The 13946-nt window shown below is 61.1% G+C and overlaps 1 protein-coding gene across 1 annotated transcript in view; it reads left to right on the forward strand.

Moving 5' to 3' along the window:
• Positions 1-206: 206 nt before the first annotated feature.
• COL22A1 (collagen type XXII alpha 1 chain) overlaps positions 207-13946 on the forward strand; it is a gene marked incomplete at its 5' end in the record, with an annotated part of 143579 nt that continues 129839 nt past the window's right edge. The window contains 3 exons of the mRNA XM_084229743.1: positions 207-267; positions 1002-1160; positions 3802-4368. Coding sequence (XP_084085869.1) covers positions 207-267; positions 1002-1160; positions 3802-4368 — 787 coding nt within the window. The remainder of the gene's footprint in view (positions 268-1001; positions 1161-3801; positions 4369-13946) is intronic.

Raw genomic sequence — 13946 nt, forward strand, 5'->3', positions numbered from 1 at the left:
CTGCTCTGGCCCATCCTGCCCCTGCACCCATTATTGCTGGTCTCTGAGCCTGGGTGGCCTTGCAAGTGTGGGCGTGGGTGAGGCACACAGACGGTGACTGGTGAATTGTTCAGGCAGTGTCCGTGGCCAGTTTTAGGGCCCTTGCTGCCCTGGATCGCTTCTACTTCGCTTAGCACCAGCCCCTCCAGTGACACTGTGTCGCGCGAATGGCAGGGCCTGTGTCTTGTTACAGCCACGCGGTGCACCTGCTGCAGGCACCCATCTGCCGTGAGCTCTCTGGTCGTTCTCATGGGGTGGCTGCTGTGCCCCGTGGCTCCTGTGTGAAAGGAGCGTGGCCCCAGACAGACCCAGGTCTGGGAGAAGGGTCCCTTCTGGGTGAAGGAGAGCGTGGGCCCGAGGCAGCAGCCACTGACACAGCCATTCAAGACTTAGGTGCCCTAAGTATTCTCCTACAAATGGGCCCTAAGAAAATAGACCTGGGCAAAGGCGTAGGCACAAAGGTGTTGACTCGTAAGGTCAGACACGGAGCAGCTCTTCCCAAAGCAGCTGCGACCTCTGGCCTCGGGCCTGGTCCCAGGTAGTTGGTGGGATGGCACGGGCAGCTGTGTTTGCCACTGCTGGAGGCGGGAGAGGTGTGGTGGGTGATGGGGAGGTGAGGGCGGCTTTGCTCTTTGGAGGTCACACTGGGCTGTGTGAAGAGGCCAGTCTGAGGAATGAGACAGGTGGGGGCTGTTTCTGGGGGTAAGACAGGTGGGGACTGGATTAGGGGTGAGACAGGTGGGGCTTGGGTCCAGGGGTGGACAGGTGGGGGCTGGGTCAGGAGTGGGACAGGTGGGGGCTGGGTTGGGGGTGAGACATGTGGGGGCTATGTCTGGGGGTGAGACAGGTGGGGGCTGTGTATGGGGGTGAGACAGACAGGGGCCAGGTCGGGGAGCTCCTGCCCAGGTCGCTGTGTGGACGTCTCGGCTGCAGCTGTCACTATGCCTGTGTCTTCTCCACAGGCGATGCTCCGGTAGATCCCGACGCTGCTCCTCCTGGCTGGGAAGCGCTGGTCGCGAGCACGCGCACCATGGCCGGCCCCCGAGGGAGCGCCGCGCCCTGTCTGCTCTGGATGCTGCTGCTGTGGAGCGGGGGCCACGGCTGTCAGGCCCAGAGGGCAGGTGGGCCTCGAAGGCAGGGCTGGGGCCCAGCAGTGGGTGTGCACGGCTATGCGGATATGAGTGTCAGGGAGTGTGTGTGTGTGAGCTAATGTGTGCTTGTGAGTGTAAGAGAATAGGAGACTGACCCGTCGGGGCACACACCTGTGTAGATCACGGACAGGTGACCCCCACCCCCACTTTAGAAAGGGCCCATCAAGCTGAGTCACTCTTACCAGAGCCCTCCATCAGGGCCCGCTTGCTGCTAACTGGAACAACTCGCTGGGGCTTTCGCTCTCGCTGGATGACTGGACCGAAGCACTGTCCCCAGGCTGCAGGTGAGGCAGGTGAAGCGAGGACCAGAGCCCCCCAGGCAGGGTGGACGACACAGGGAGTGTTGGCCCAGAACCCACACCGCTCTCCTGCGTCTGCAAGTGAGACCCCACCCTGAAGACTGTGTCTTCGTATTGCTTTTTCATAAATTTCTCCCAGGTATTTCACTTTTTGGGGGCCTCTCAGCGTGAAGCTGGAAATCCAGCGCTGGCCGCGGGGCTCTGGGACATCTGTGTCCGTCAGGCGAGGCCAAGTCCAGGCTGACTCGGGGTCATCACTCTGAGAAGTGAGGGGGGCCCGAGAGCGCCTCCACCAGGCTCTCAGTTCAGAGTGGACAGTGGTGCCCAGAGGGAAGTGGTCACCTGCAGGGGTCACCTGCCCTTGCCTGTTGCCCAGCTGAGGCCAGAGCCAGGACACGGACCTTGGGTTCCGGGCCCTTCCCGGACATGGCACTCAACACGCACAGTCCTGGGAGCCGGTCCCTGGCCTCCGGGAGGAAAGGCACAGAGCTCTCCAAAGGGCCCTGGGGAGACCTCGCTACAGACGAGCCTGTGCAACCATCAAACAAATTTGCTCAAGGATTACAGCCCGCAGGCGGCCCTGCCTGCTCCACACTGCCAATTATCCCGAACAGGCTGCAACATAATTGCCCCAGACCAAAGGTGACCTTTTGTGTCGAGGAGAAAAACTCCCTGGGAATTAACTCTTGAGTGCACCCTCTGAGCACATACACCCCAAAGACCAGTACTGGTGGGGTCACTCCAGCCCGGGGGCCTTGCCTTGTCCTGCAGGCGCTAGAGGGCGAGTGGAAAGGCAGGTGTGGTGGGTTGGGCGTGCGTGTGCTTGTGCATGTGAGCAGGTGTGTGTACATGCCTCTGTGCACAGGTTTGTGCGGTGTGCGTGCTTACTTGCGTTGGTGACTTTATCATCTTCCTGGGATTTCCCCGACTTAATTCATCCCTCGTGAATACAAAATCAGAAACACAAAATGAAATAATAAATTCACCGCCGGCTCTGCTTCTGAGGAGTGGGTGGGCTGCCCTTTGCAGGCTCTCCTGCACCGCACACAACTGCACACACACCACACGCAGCTGTGCGGAGGCGTCCATCCCTGCGGGCTCAGGTGGCCCCGGCAGACCCACCTGGTGGCTGGGCAGGGCCCCCAGGAGTTTGCCAGCCATCCTTGCAGCGGATCCTTTTGCTTGTTTTCCCCTCCCATTTATGGAGCTGGTTTCTGGGGGGGGGGGGGGTTACATTTGGACTTGGTAGCTCACAAGATGCCGCCTCATGAGGCTTGTGAGACCCCGAGATTGGTTGTGACTGGCAGTCCCTGCAGCAGGGAGCGGTGTCCTGCTGGCGTCCACATACGCTAGCTGCGTGGTCTTCGCCAACCTGACAGCTGAACGAAATGGCTTTCCTTGCTTGTTGGCTTTTATTTCGTGCCGGATGTCCCCAGAGGTGGGCCCCTCGGTGTCCACGGCGTCCAGGCCAGGGCCCTTGCTGGTTCCCCTGTGGGACTCTGCCGCACTCTGGAGTCGAGAAAGCACTGTCCCTCTTGCTCGATGACTGAGGTGGACATGAGCACGCGGGGTCGCCATGCAGGCCAGAAATCAATGATGAAGTGTGCATTTTGCTTACTCAGGAGCAGTGCAGTTTAGACGCACCGTCCCAGCCAGATGCAGGCCTGTTTTTATAAATCTTTATAGGGTTTCTCTAATTTTGCATTTGAAATGTGTGACTGCGACATGTTTCCTGTGATCTCTAGCACTGAAGCTCCGGGAGCCTGGTTACCCCAACTGTATGCCCCCGGCAACCACCTGCCCACAGCAACGGAGTGGGCTCCCGGCCTGCGGCTGGACGCGGGAAGGGCTTCCCTGTCAGTGTGCCCAGGGCCGCCCCACTGGCCATCCAGGGAGAAGGGGATGCCATGTGGACACTGGGCGAGGGGTGGCAACCCGTTCTGTGAGACGGGAATCCGGGCATTTAGGGCCTTTCTCGGTTTCCTTTTCTGAGTTTTCTGACATGGGCATGCTTGGTGTGTCGTAGGACTTAAAAACCACAGTCACTTTTTAACCAGAATGGCAGTATTTAAAGAAATAGATATGGGGATGCTCTGTGAACATGAATCGCTTTTATGGGTGATTCTGTAAGTGTCCACTGAGCCTGCTGACCACAGCCTTGGAGATACCCTGGGTCATGGGACGGGAGCGTTAAGGGGTCTGGGCCAGGGGCAGCCGGGAGGGGCCAGGGGTGCTGAGGGAGGCTGTGGCGTGGGTGGGGACAGTGCCCTTGCCGCCCGCCATGTGCTGGTCACCTCCTCTTGCCCCTGCAGGTTGCAAGACTGTGCACTATGACCTGGTCTTCCTCCTGGACACCTCCTCCAGCGTGGGCAAGGAGGACTTTGAGAAGGTCCGGCAGTGGGTGGCCAACTTGGTGGACACCTTCGAGGTGGGCCCTGACCACACCCGTGTGGGCGTCGTGCGCTACAGTGACCAGCCCAGCCTGGCCTTTGAGCTGGGCCGCTTCAGCTCCCGGGAGGCGGTCAAGGCGGCTGCGCGCCAGCTGGCCTTCCACGGCGGCAATACCAACACGGGCGATGCCCTGCGCTTCCTCACCCGCCACAGCTTCTCCCCGCAGGCCGGCGGCCGGCCCGGGGACCGCGCCTTCAAGCAGGTGGCCATCCTACTGACCGACGGCCGCAGCCAGGACCTGGTGCTGGACGCCGCGGCCGCTGCTCACCGGGCAGGCATCCGCATCTTCGCCGTGGGCGTCGGGGAGGCGCTGAAGGAGGAGCTGGCGGAGATGGCCTCGGAGCCCAAGGCCGCCCACGTCTTCCACGTGTCTGACTTCGACGCCATCGACAAGATCCGGGGCAAGCTGCGGCGGCGCCTGTGTGAGAGTGAGTGTGGGGTCCTGGCCACGTCGGGGGTGGGGGCAGGGGGCAGTGTTGCGTCGGGCACCACCACTGATAAAACAAAACGGGCGTCGTGGAGCAGGCTACACAATGCAGGATGCTGCCGAAGAGCAAGATCCTGGCCTCTTTATTGGTGGAAGAATTGTCCAGCCTCAGTTGTGAGGGGGCGGACAGAGAGAAAAGGGAGGGGGTGAAACTAGAAAAAAACGTGTTCTGTCATACTATCAATCGGAGAGTTCTGAGTCTGCTTCCAGGCGCTTCTCAGCTGCTTGAGGACCCGGTATTGTAATTGAGATGAAGCTCTGATCCGCCTCCTGGGCTCAGGGTTTCAATCTCATCAGCAAGGATCTCCACCGATCAGCTTCTGGAGTCCCCTGTCATACTTCAGTCCTCAGCCCCCCAGGGTGTTCCTGATCTCACCTTGTGATGTATAAGTCGGAAATGTGTTTAATAAGCCTCGGTCCTCAGCCCCCCGGGCGTTCCCGTCGTGCTGCAAAGCCTTCCCAGGGTGATGAAGCTTTAAGTTCTTGGTTGATCTGAAAGGCACCTTGTAAGGTTGGGCTCCTGTGACTGAGCAGTTCCGACCTTGTGCAGGAATGCAGAGCCGCAGGTAACAAAATGGTGGCCGAACAGGCCGCTTAGGATTAGCAGACCCACAGTACAGGTCGGGGTAGGGGTGTCCACAGCCCCCAGCAGGGGTTCCCTGAGCACTATGGCATGAGCTCCTCAAGTGGCTGGTGACCCTGGTGGCCAGAGTCGCATCCTGGGCTTGGACCCGACACCGTCACCAGGGTCCTGGCCTGTCCGCCCCTTCCAGGGAGGCAGAGGCGCCCAATAAACTGAAGGGGGCGGTTCCTTGGAGGCTGCTGGAATGTCTGGGCTGCGTCCTCTTGTCTGCAAGGGGAGTGTCTGCTGGTCTCGGCTGAATCGGAGCAAGCGATGCATGTGCTAGTGCGAGCAGGTGGCGGGATCAGGTCCTCTTCCCTCCCTGGGCCTGTGGGGGGAGAACCCTAAGAAAATGGGCATCCTGCATGTATTGGAACTACCTGGCCAGAGTCGGCTGGCATCCAGGGGTCAGGTGCTGTGGGCCTGGCGGCTCTGATGAGCCTGGGCTCTGAGTATTTGTTTAGAATTTTTTGATTATGTCGGGAGGGGCAGGAGGAAGGGCAGGAGGACAGCAGGATCTTGGGGCTTAGACCCTGAAAGATGACCTCCGGGACTCCAAGGGGGTCCCTCCGAGGACAGCCCCCTCTCCGAGTTGGCTGTGGGGGCAGCTGAGGTTACTGCAGGTGACTACAGCCAGGCCTGCTCCTCCAGAGGCCACGCTGGGGGCCGACAGACTGTGTTGAAAGGAGTGTGAGCCGCAGGACGACGGGGTGGCTCGGGGCTCGGGGGGACACAGCGCAGCTGTCTGGCCCATGTGGCCGAGGTGGGTGGGGGTGTGGCTGGTTCTGTCCCGTTGTCACAAGAGGTGGAGTCACTGGGACGTGGCGCCCAGTTAATAAGACCGCGGGCCTGGGTAGATCGGCCTCAGCAGCCACCTGTGTGCTCCGGGATGCGGGTTTCACCCTCTCTGACCTGCGTCCGAAGCGGGTGACACCGCCCACACCCCGGGCACTGGGAACCCCACCCTGTGGCTCGAAGGGGTCAGAGGCCAGCGGCCTCAATCAGTGACCCTGGGCTCTCATACTCTCCGTGTCCAGGTTCTTCGTTCCAGGTGTTAGCTCTGCTCTCGTCGCCGGGGTCCTGGCAGGGAACGGCTTTCACAGAGACACAGGGGCGGGTCTGCTCAGAAAGGGCCCAGGTCAGTGAGGGAGGCTGAGGCCCTGGGATGAGTGGGGACAGCAGCTGACTGGAGGGACGGAGTGTTACAGGCGCCGCGGGTGAGGGCACAGCTGCCACCCACCCATGACCCGGAGGGAGCAGGAAGTTGCCACTTTCCCGCCAACCCCGCCTGACGTGGGGCCCAGGCAGCCAGCCTCCCGGGCTCAGAGCGGGCGAGGAGACCCTGGGGCTGGTGAGCTGGGCCCTGCTGAGGCGCTGAGACCGCTGTCCTAGCCCCCAGGGCCTGCAGGCCTGGACTCGGAGCCCGCTGCGGGTCACGCCTCGCCACGGATGAGGAGCTGCTATTTGGGGCCCAAACCACCTAACCCTGTTAAGCCCTGGGGCTGGGTTCGTTCCCGCCCCACAGCCTCAAGGAAAGTGGTGTGATCCAGGCGGGCGAGTTGGGGGCTGTAAGAGAGAAGGGGATGCCGAGTCGGCCGGCCCAGGCCACTGCATGTCCACGTGGCTCCCAGGCCCTCAGGGCCGCCAGCGCCAGGCTTCCCCAGATGCGCCAGTGACGTCCGCGTCCGAAGCCTCTGCAGGAACCGCTTTCGTCAATACAGCTGTCAGCTGACGAGGCCTGCTCTGTTCTGGTGACAAACAAAACAAACCCCGAGCTTCAGTCAGAAGCAAAATAACAACAAAATAGCCCTCAGGGACATGGGGAGCAGCATGTAGTGAGGGTAAATCAAGGAGCCTGGCCAAGTCCAAACAAACAGAAATCCCTCGGCTGGGGAGGGAGCCGGGCGGCCTCGCGGCCCCATCGAGAGCTGCTGTGAGCAGCCGTGGTGTGTGGGAGGTTGGGGATCGCGGACATTCAATATGGAGGTTTGGGACGGTCAGTGCTTCTGCCCAGCACGCCTTTCCTTCTTCCAACAGCCACACGTCGTGTCGCATCAGTCATCAGACTCAATTCAGTCCCTCCTTTAGCTTCAACAACACGCCGTGCATTGTGGTGAGCGCTGACTCAATCCAGCCCACTCTCGCGGTCATTCAGCAACTCAGCCGTGCGCCCAGCACCTCTGATCCACCTGACCCCGCCTTCATGCCCCTTCAACCACCCAACTGTGCCTTGTCGGAACCGCTGACTTAATTCAGTCATTCATTCATCACCAGGTTTAATAACCCAACCATGTGTCTCGGTAACCGTTCGTTCTTTCCTTCAACAACTACCCATTACGCGGGTCTCCTGCACACCTGCTACTCAGAATGCAGGGCTGTTGCGTGGCGCCCATGTTGACCTGGAGAAGCTTTTGTCCCCAGAGAGCAGCAGGTGAGCACAGTCTGGAGGGTGCACGTAAGCGAGTGGAAATGCCTGGGCGCTGTCTTCGCACACGGAATATAAACTTCCTGAGGGCAAAGTCTGTCCCTTGTGACGGGAACAAGCTCAGATGGAGGAGGAGCTGCCTGCATTTTGTTTAAAGTGATCTTTAAACAAGGTCACTTGTGCAGGAGACCCACGTAATGGGTAGTGATTCTGCACTTGAGGTGTGATGTGGTGTGAGAAGTGCTTGTGCAAGACTTACTCCCCCGTGAGAATAGGAATACGCAGCAAATCCCTCTTCTTCCCCCTCCTTTTTTGATGCTGAGTTGAGGTCCCTCTGCTCCCCAAGCCCTTCCTTTCATCCAAGCTGGCTACAGAGGGAGGAAGGGCAGCCCTGCAGGACAGCAGGTTCCCTGGGGCTCCCCTCCAGAGGGGACACTGAATCCCAGGGCAGTGCACAGGAAGTCAGGGGCCGGAGTTTGGGCTGGGGTGCAGCGGCCCTCCCTCAATGCTCAGGCAGTGCAGGCGGTTGTCTGGGAGCAGCCAGGCTGTCTGGTCTGAAAACTCAGCTGACAGTGTCCATGTGAGCAGAAGAAGGGGTGCAGTGGGAGCAGGAAAGGCCTGGGGTTCACCAGAACTTCTGCGTGGGCACTGCAGAGGCCTCACCTTTGCTCCAAGGCTCTGGGGCCCCCACGGGCCTGCCCTGTCCTCTGCCCCAGGCCTCACTTGAGCACACTGCCAGGAGCGTCTGTGATCCTGGCTGCACGTTGGCCTCCGGTGTCAGGCTTCAGAGAGAAGGCCGTGCCGCTCAGTGATTTTCCTCACGTGGTCGGTCGCACCCAGGCTTCTGCCCACTGCTGGTGTGGGCTTGTGCAGTGACCTGTGCTGGACTGGGCGTGACACTGCTCCTCGCGTCCTGGTGGTGCCTGGCTTGGATTTGCTCTGTGGGGATAAGGCTAAGGCCTGGGACTCCCTGCTCCCTGGAGCCCAGGCCCCCAGAGCTTCCAGGTCTGTGACACGGTTGGTGATGCTCTCTCAGGCCACGGTGGTGTGGAGGCCACACCAAAGCCTGCGTGGGTTTTCTGATTCTTCCATTTGATCATGGCTGCGCAAGGCACAGGGGCTGAGCACTTGTCCAGGTTCCCAGGGAACAGGTGTCACGGACACTCCTCCTGCGGTGCTGACTCGGCTGCCCGAGCCTCTGTGTCCCTTTGGGGTCTGCTGTGCCAGCCGTGGACCGCTCATTACTGACCCTGCCTGTGCCATCTCAGGCCTGGCTCAGACATGGTGGCCAGGGGCTGCTCGTGGACTGAGTGAGCAGGTCACAGAACCCCTAGTATGTGCAGGAGAGCGAGTGTCTGTGGCCTCAAGAGCAGTGGTTGGACAGTAAGACCTGGCCATGGTCGTGGCAGGGCCATCTCCGGCGTCCTGAAGCCCCGTGGCCTCTTCCAGCAGCCCTAAAGGAGGGCGTGGAGCTCACTGCCTTCTGGCCTTGGGTCCCCAGGGAAGCGCCTCCGGCGCTCCATATCAACTCCTGCCTCTCTGTGGGCAGGTTCCCGGGGGTTCAGTCCGAGGCTGAGGACAGCCCAGCCCCAGAGCAGCGCTGTAATTGAGAGCTTTCTCCACCCCAGGCCCCGCCGTGGCCACAAGCAGCCTTTATATAGCTTATCGGCCGCCTCAGCGAGCTGTGGAATGCCGCAGTGGCCTCCGCCTGTGTCTATTCTGGGGACACTCTGGGGGGTCCTCACTCCCTCCCCGGGGCTCAGGCACTTCTTTGACGATTGGGCAGAGATGGAACCAGGGATTGGCGGGAGGAAGGGACCCCTCCCATGCTAAGTGGGGCTGGGACACGGGCGCTTGGCCGCCCCTGCCCGTTTCTGTTCATGCTCAGCCCCATGCTGCCCACGGGCCCCTCCCGCTCCAGGCTCACTTGCCAATGTGTGGGGGCAGACACAATGGACAGAGGGGTGAGAGAGAGGAGGAGACAGATCTGAGAGGGGCCGTGGGGGAGGGGGAAGGGAGAAAGAGGGGAGACAGACCAGAGTGGGTTTAGATGAGGCAGGTATGTGGACAGGCAGAGTCAGTCAGGTGTGGGACGCGTGGTGAGGGGGCTCTGGGGGGTACAGATTGCTCCCCTGTTCACATGGGTCTCCTGGGAGAGCTGTTGCATCCACACCCCATCTCTGCGTTTTGACCTGTGTGTGCCTCTGCTGGTCTCTGGGGCCCATGGCCAGCGGTAGGGCAAGATGTCCAGACGCTTTGTGGGGCGCTACTGGGCTGAGTCAGGGGTGGCCCTGCTCTCCTGTCACTTCTGAATGAATCATTAGCTTCACTTTTCTGCTTCATTCCCTTGTCCTGTGACACATTTTCAGCAAACAGCACAGCTTGTTTGTGGTTGGGAATGGGCTGGATGGGCCTTTGTGGCCTCCTGGAGCGGCGGGTGTTTCAGGACCCTACCTAAGACCATGCCTGCCTGCCTGCCCGTCCGTCTGTCTGTCTGCCCGTCTGTCTGTGTGTCTCCCTGGGCTGTTGTAAGCACAGTTGGGGTCGCAACCCTGCTCACCTCACAGGACCCCCTGGTGAAGGACACTTCAGTCACCTGCTTTGGGCTCCACCTTCCGGAAGGAAAGGGAGATAAAGGTGCCCACGCCACGGTGACTGAACAGTGACAGGTGACTTGAAGAAAATGAAGCAGGTGCAGTGACCGCATGAGGGCCCGAGGGGCAGGCCTCTGAGAAACGCTGCATGGAGCGTGGAGTGGCGTGGGGCGGCCAGCGTGTCGGTGTTTGTGGGCACCGAGCCTCAGCAGAGGCAGCAGCGGGCAAAGGGCCTGCAGTGCACGGACCCTGGGGGCAGGCCAGGAGCGGGGTGACCAGGCTGGCTGCTGCAGGCACTAGGCCCTGGGGCCCTCTGTCGCAAGGTCATGTAGGAGGCTGGCGAAGGCTCGGCCACGTCTCCCCTCGGCCAGGCAGAGACACCCCACCATCATCTGTCCCCTGGAGACTTCAGCCACCAAACACACATCTCAGACACACACACACACCTCAGATACCACAACACACCTCAGACACACACACACCCCTCAGACACCACACACACCCCTCAGACACCACACACACCCCTCAGACACCACACACCCCTCAGACACTACACACACCCCTCAGAAGACACCACACACACCTCAGACACACACACACACCCCTCAGACACCACACACACCCCTCAGACACCACACACACCCCTCAGACACCACACACACCTCAGACACTACACACACACCTCAGATACCACACACCCCTCAGACACCACACACACCTCAGACACTACACACACCCCTCAGACACCACACACACCTCAGACACTACACACACCCCTCAGACACCACACACCCCTCAGACACCACACACACCCCTCAGACACCACACACACCCCTCAGAAGACACCACACACACCTCAGACACCACACACACCCCTCAGAAGACACCACACACACCTCAGACACTACACACACCCCTCAGACACCACACACACCCCTCAGACACACACACCCCTCAGACACCACACACACCTCAGACACCACACACACCCCTCAGACAATACACACACTTCGGACACTACACACACCCCTCAGACACCACACACACCTCAGACACTACACACACTCCTCAGATACCACACACACCTCAGACACTACACACACTCCTCAGATACCACACATACCTCAGACACAAACACACCTCAGACACATACACACACCTCACACACCATTCACACACGTCACACACCATACACACAGCACACATCAGACACACCACATTCCTACTTCATACTCACATTCCACACACACAGCTCATACATGCACACACCCCACACACAGCACAAACACCACAGACACATATACTATACACAAATCACCATCCACACCCCATGCCTGGCACAGGCACATCCTTGCATACCATTAACTCAGGCGTCACTCACATGCACCATATTCACACTCAGCACAAACATGCATTATGTAGACCAACCACCGCCCCCCGCGCATAAACTGTACCGTAAGCCTTACCCATCACCCCACCCCCCATTCCACGTAGACGCACAGCACACACTTGTCTTGAGACCCCCTCCCCCCACACACACACTTGGGTGCTGCTGGGGCCGGGCGGGGAAGGCCAGCGAGCATCCGCTGCGGCTTTGGGGCCTCCACGTGGACGGCTGTGGCTTGGCCCTCGGCGGTGTCAGCTTCCAGGAGCAGCAGGCCAGGTCCCGCCCGCCCAGAGGTCACTGGGAGTTCCTCCTGGAAACTGTCACGGTTGGGGTCCCTCCTGGAAATGGCCCACAGGTTATTCATGCCCATTATGTGCTGCAAAGGTTATTAGAAAATTACTGGACGTGATTGAAAAATCCATCTTTCCTCCTTAATTGTATACGTCAGGGAGAAGGAACAGTCTCTGTCTCTGCCCCGCCAGGCCCACGCCTGGACATGACCCCTTCCCTGCGGCCTCCCGTCTCCACCTGAGCCCGGAGCCCCAGCTGCCACCCGTGCCTCTGCCCCGCAGACGTGGCCGCGTCTCCCCTGCGCGGGGCATGACCACCCCGGCCCTCAGCCCCCCGCTCTCCAGAGCCTGCGTCGCGCCCTGTGTGGGAATGGGCTGCCGGCCTGGAGGGGCACTGGGGCTCCCTGTGCTGAGCGCCAGGCGGCCCTCAGCTTGGCCTGCAGTCCTCCCAGGAGAAGCACAGGTGCCAGCGAGGCGGGCAGGCGGCAGAGGACGGGCCGGGGAGCCACGGCGCCAGCCCCCCTGCCTGCTCACCCTCGGAGAAGCTGCCAGCCAGGCGTGACCTCATTCTGACCCTCTCTCCATGGGGTCAGAATGAAAAAAGGGGGACAGGCACCCTGTCTGGAGAGGGGCAGACACGGAGGGGTCGGCTGCGGGGTCGCTGGCAGTGATGGGCCAGCACCTGCTGTCCACGCGCCATGTTCCTGTACCCTCTGCATTCCATATGCTTCCTCTGCCTGTCATTGAGGGGTTTCCTGGGCATCCTTAAATTCTGCCCAGGCCTCGGCAGGAATTCCTGCCCTAGTGGGAGTAGAAGGCGTGCTACGGCCAGGCAGGTGTCTGCATCCTCCCTAGCCGCTGCCCCCTGTGGGGCCTTGGGCGGCGGCATTGGGTCCCTGGTGCCACCTGCCGGGAGCGAGAGCATCATCTGCTGGGCGAGACCCGCTCCCACGGGCACTGCGTCTTGCCAAGTGCCCCAGCTCGGGGAGGGGACTGCACATTCACATGGTGATTTTACTTCGGTGGCGGGAGAAGGTGCGTTCTTGTTCTGCGCTCACCCGCACCGGGACCCCGGGCCTGTGCGTCGAAGCTTCAGGGAAAGGCTTGGGCTCTGGGTGCACCTGCTGGGCAGAGTGGGAGGATGAGACCCTGAATGAGGCTCACTCTTGCAGGGTCATGTGATGTTAGGGGGCACCTGCACCACGGACTCCTCACCCGGAGGCCCTGGGCTGCTGCAGAAGGGACGTTCGGGAACATAAGGCTGGTACCCCAGAGCTGCGTGAGGCCAGCCAGGGTCCAGGTGAGGACGGAGACGTGAGCAGGAGCCCAGGGACCCGGGGGTGCTAGGAGCTTGGGCATGGGGCTGAGCCAGGAAGTAGACTGGCAGGGCACACAGGGAGACCCCGAGAGATGGGGGCGTCTCCTGAGAACACGGGCTCGCGGCAGGGCTGGGGTGAGTGGAGGCAGGCTGGAAGTCAGGATCTGGGGAGGTGCCAGCCGGAGCCCGCAGGTACGTAGTCACGCTCTCGCGAGGCCGGAAGATCAGGCAGCTCGTGGTGAACCTGGAGCCTGGCTGCTTCTCGCTGCCGGTGGGGAGCAGCAGGGGGGTAGCTGGTCCAGGCTGCAGGTGGGGGAGCAGATCCCATGGTGGGGTCTGGGAGTGCAGCCCCGGTGGGTGCTCTGGGTAGAGGCATGCAGAGACCCCAGGCCCTAGCCCCTCTCCAGTGCCAGCTCTGCCGTCACCAGCTGCTGTGTCCAGAGGAGGGCGGGGAGGCCACGCCAGCTGTTCCTCCCTGACATCTGGCTGTGATTTCCCGCCAGCCTCACCAAAGTGCCTCAGGAATGCGGCCAGGCGTTCCAGGAAGCCACCTCCATACTCAGGGGACTGGAGCTAACAAGGGGCCGGACTGGCAGCCCTGCCCCTGCCCTGGGACCTGGGAGCCTGTGGCGGGATCCCGGGTGCCCTCTGCTCCCACGAGGCCTCAGGGCCCAGGCTGGCACCCATTCCCGGCTTTCCTGGGCTCTGGCCTCTGGCCCTGTGGCCAAATCTGGGGACATGACCCTGAGTCTGGACACAGAAGCGGCTGATCCCAGGCCACAAGCTGATGGAGAGACTGTGGCCAGGACTGGAAGCAGCAAATAGCACCTTATCTTGTGTGCCCATCTGTCCGAGAGCCAAGGGGCGGGGAGGTGGGTGGAGG

This window comes from Talpa europaea (genome assembly GCF_964194135.1).
Source record: "Talpa europaea genome assembly, chromosome: 3".
Taxonomy (NCBI): Eukaryota; Metazoa; Chordata; class Mammalia; order Eulipotyphla; family Talpidae; genus Talpa; species Talpa europaea.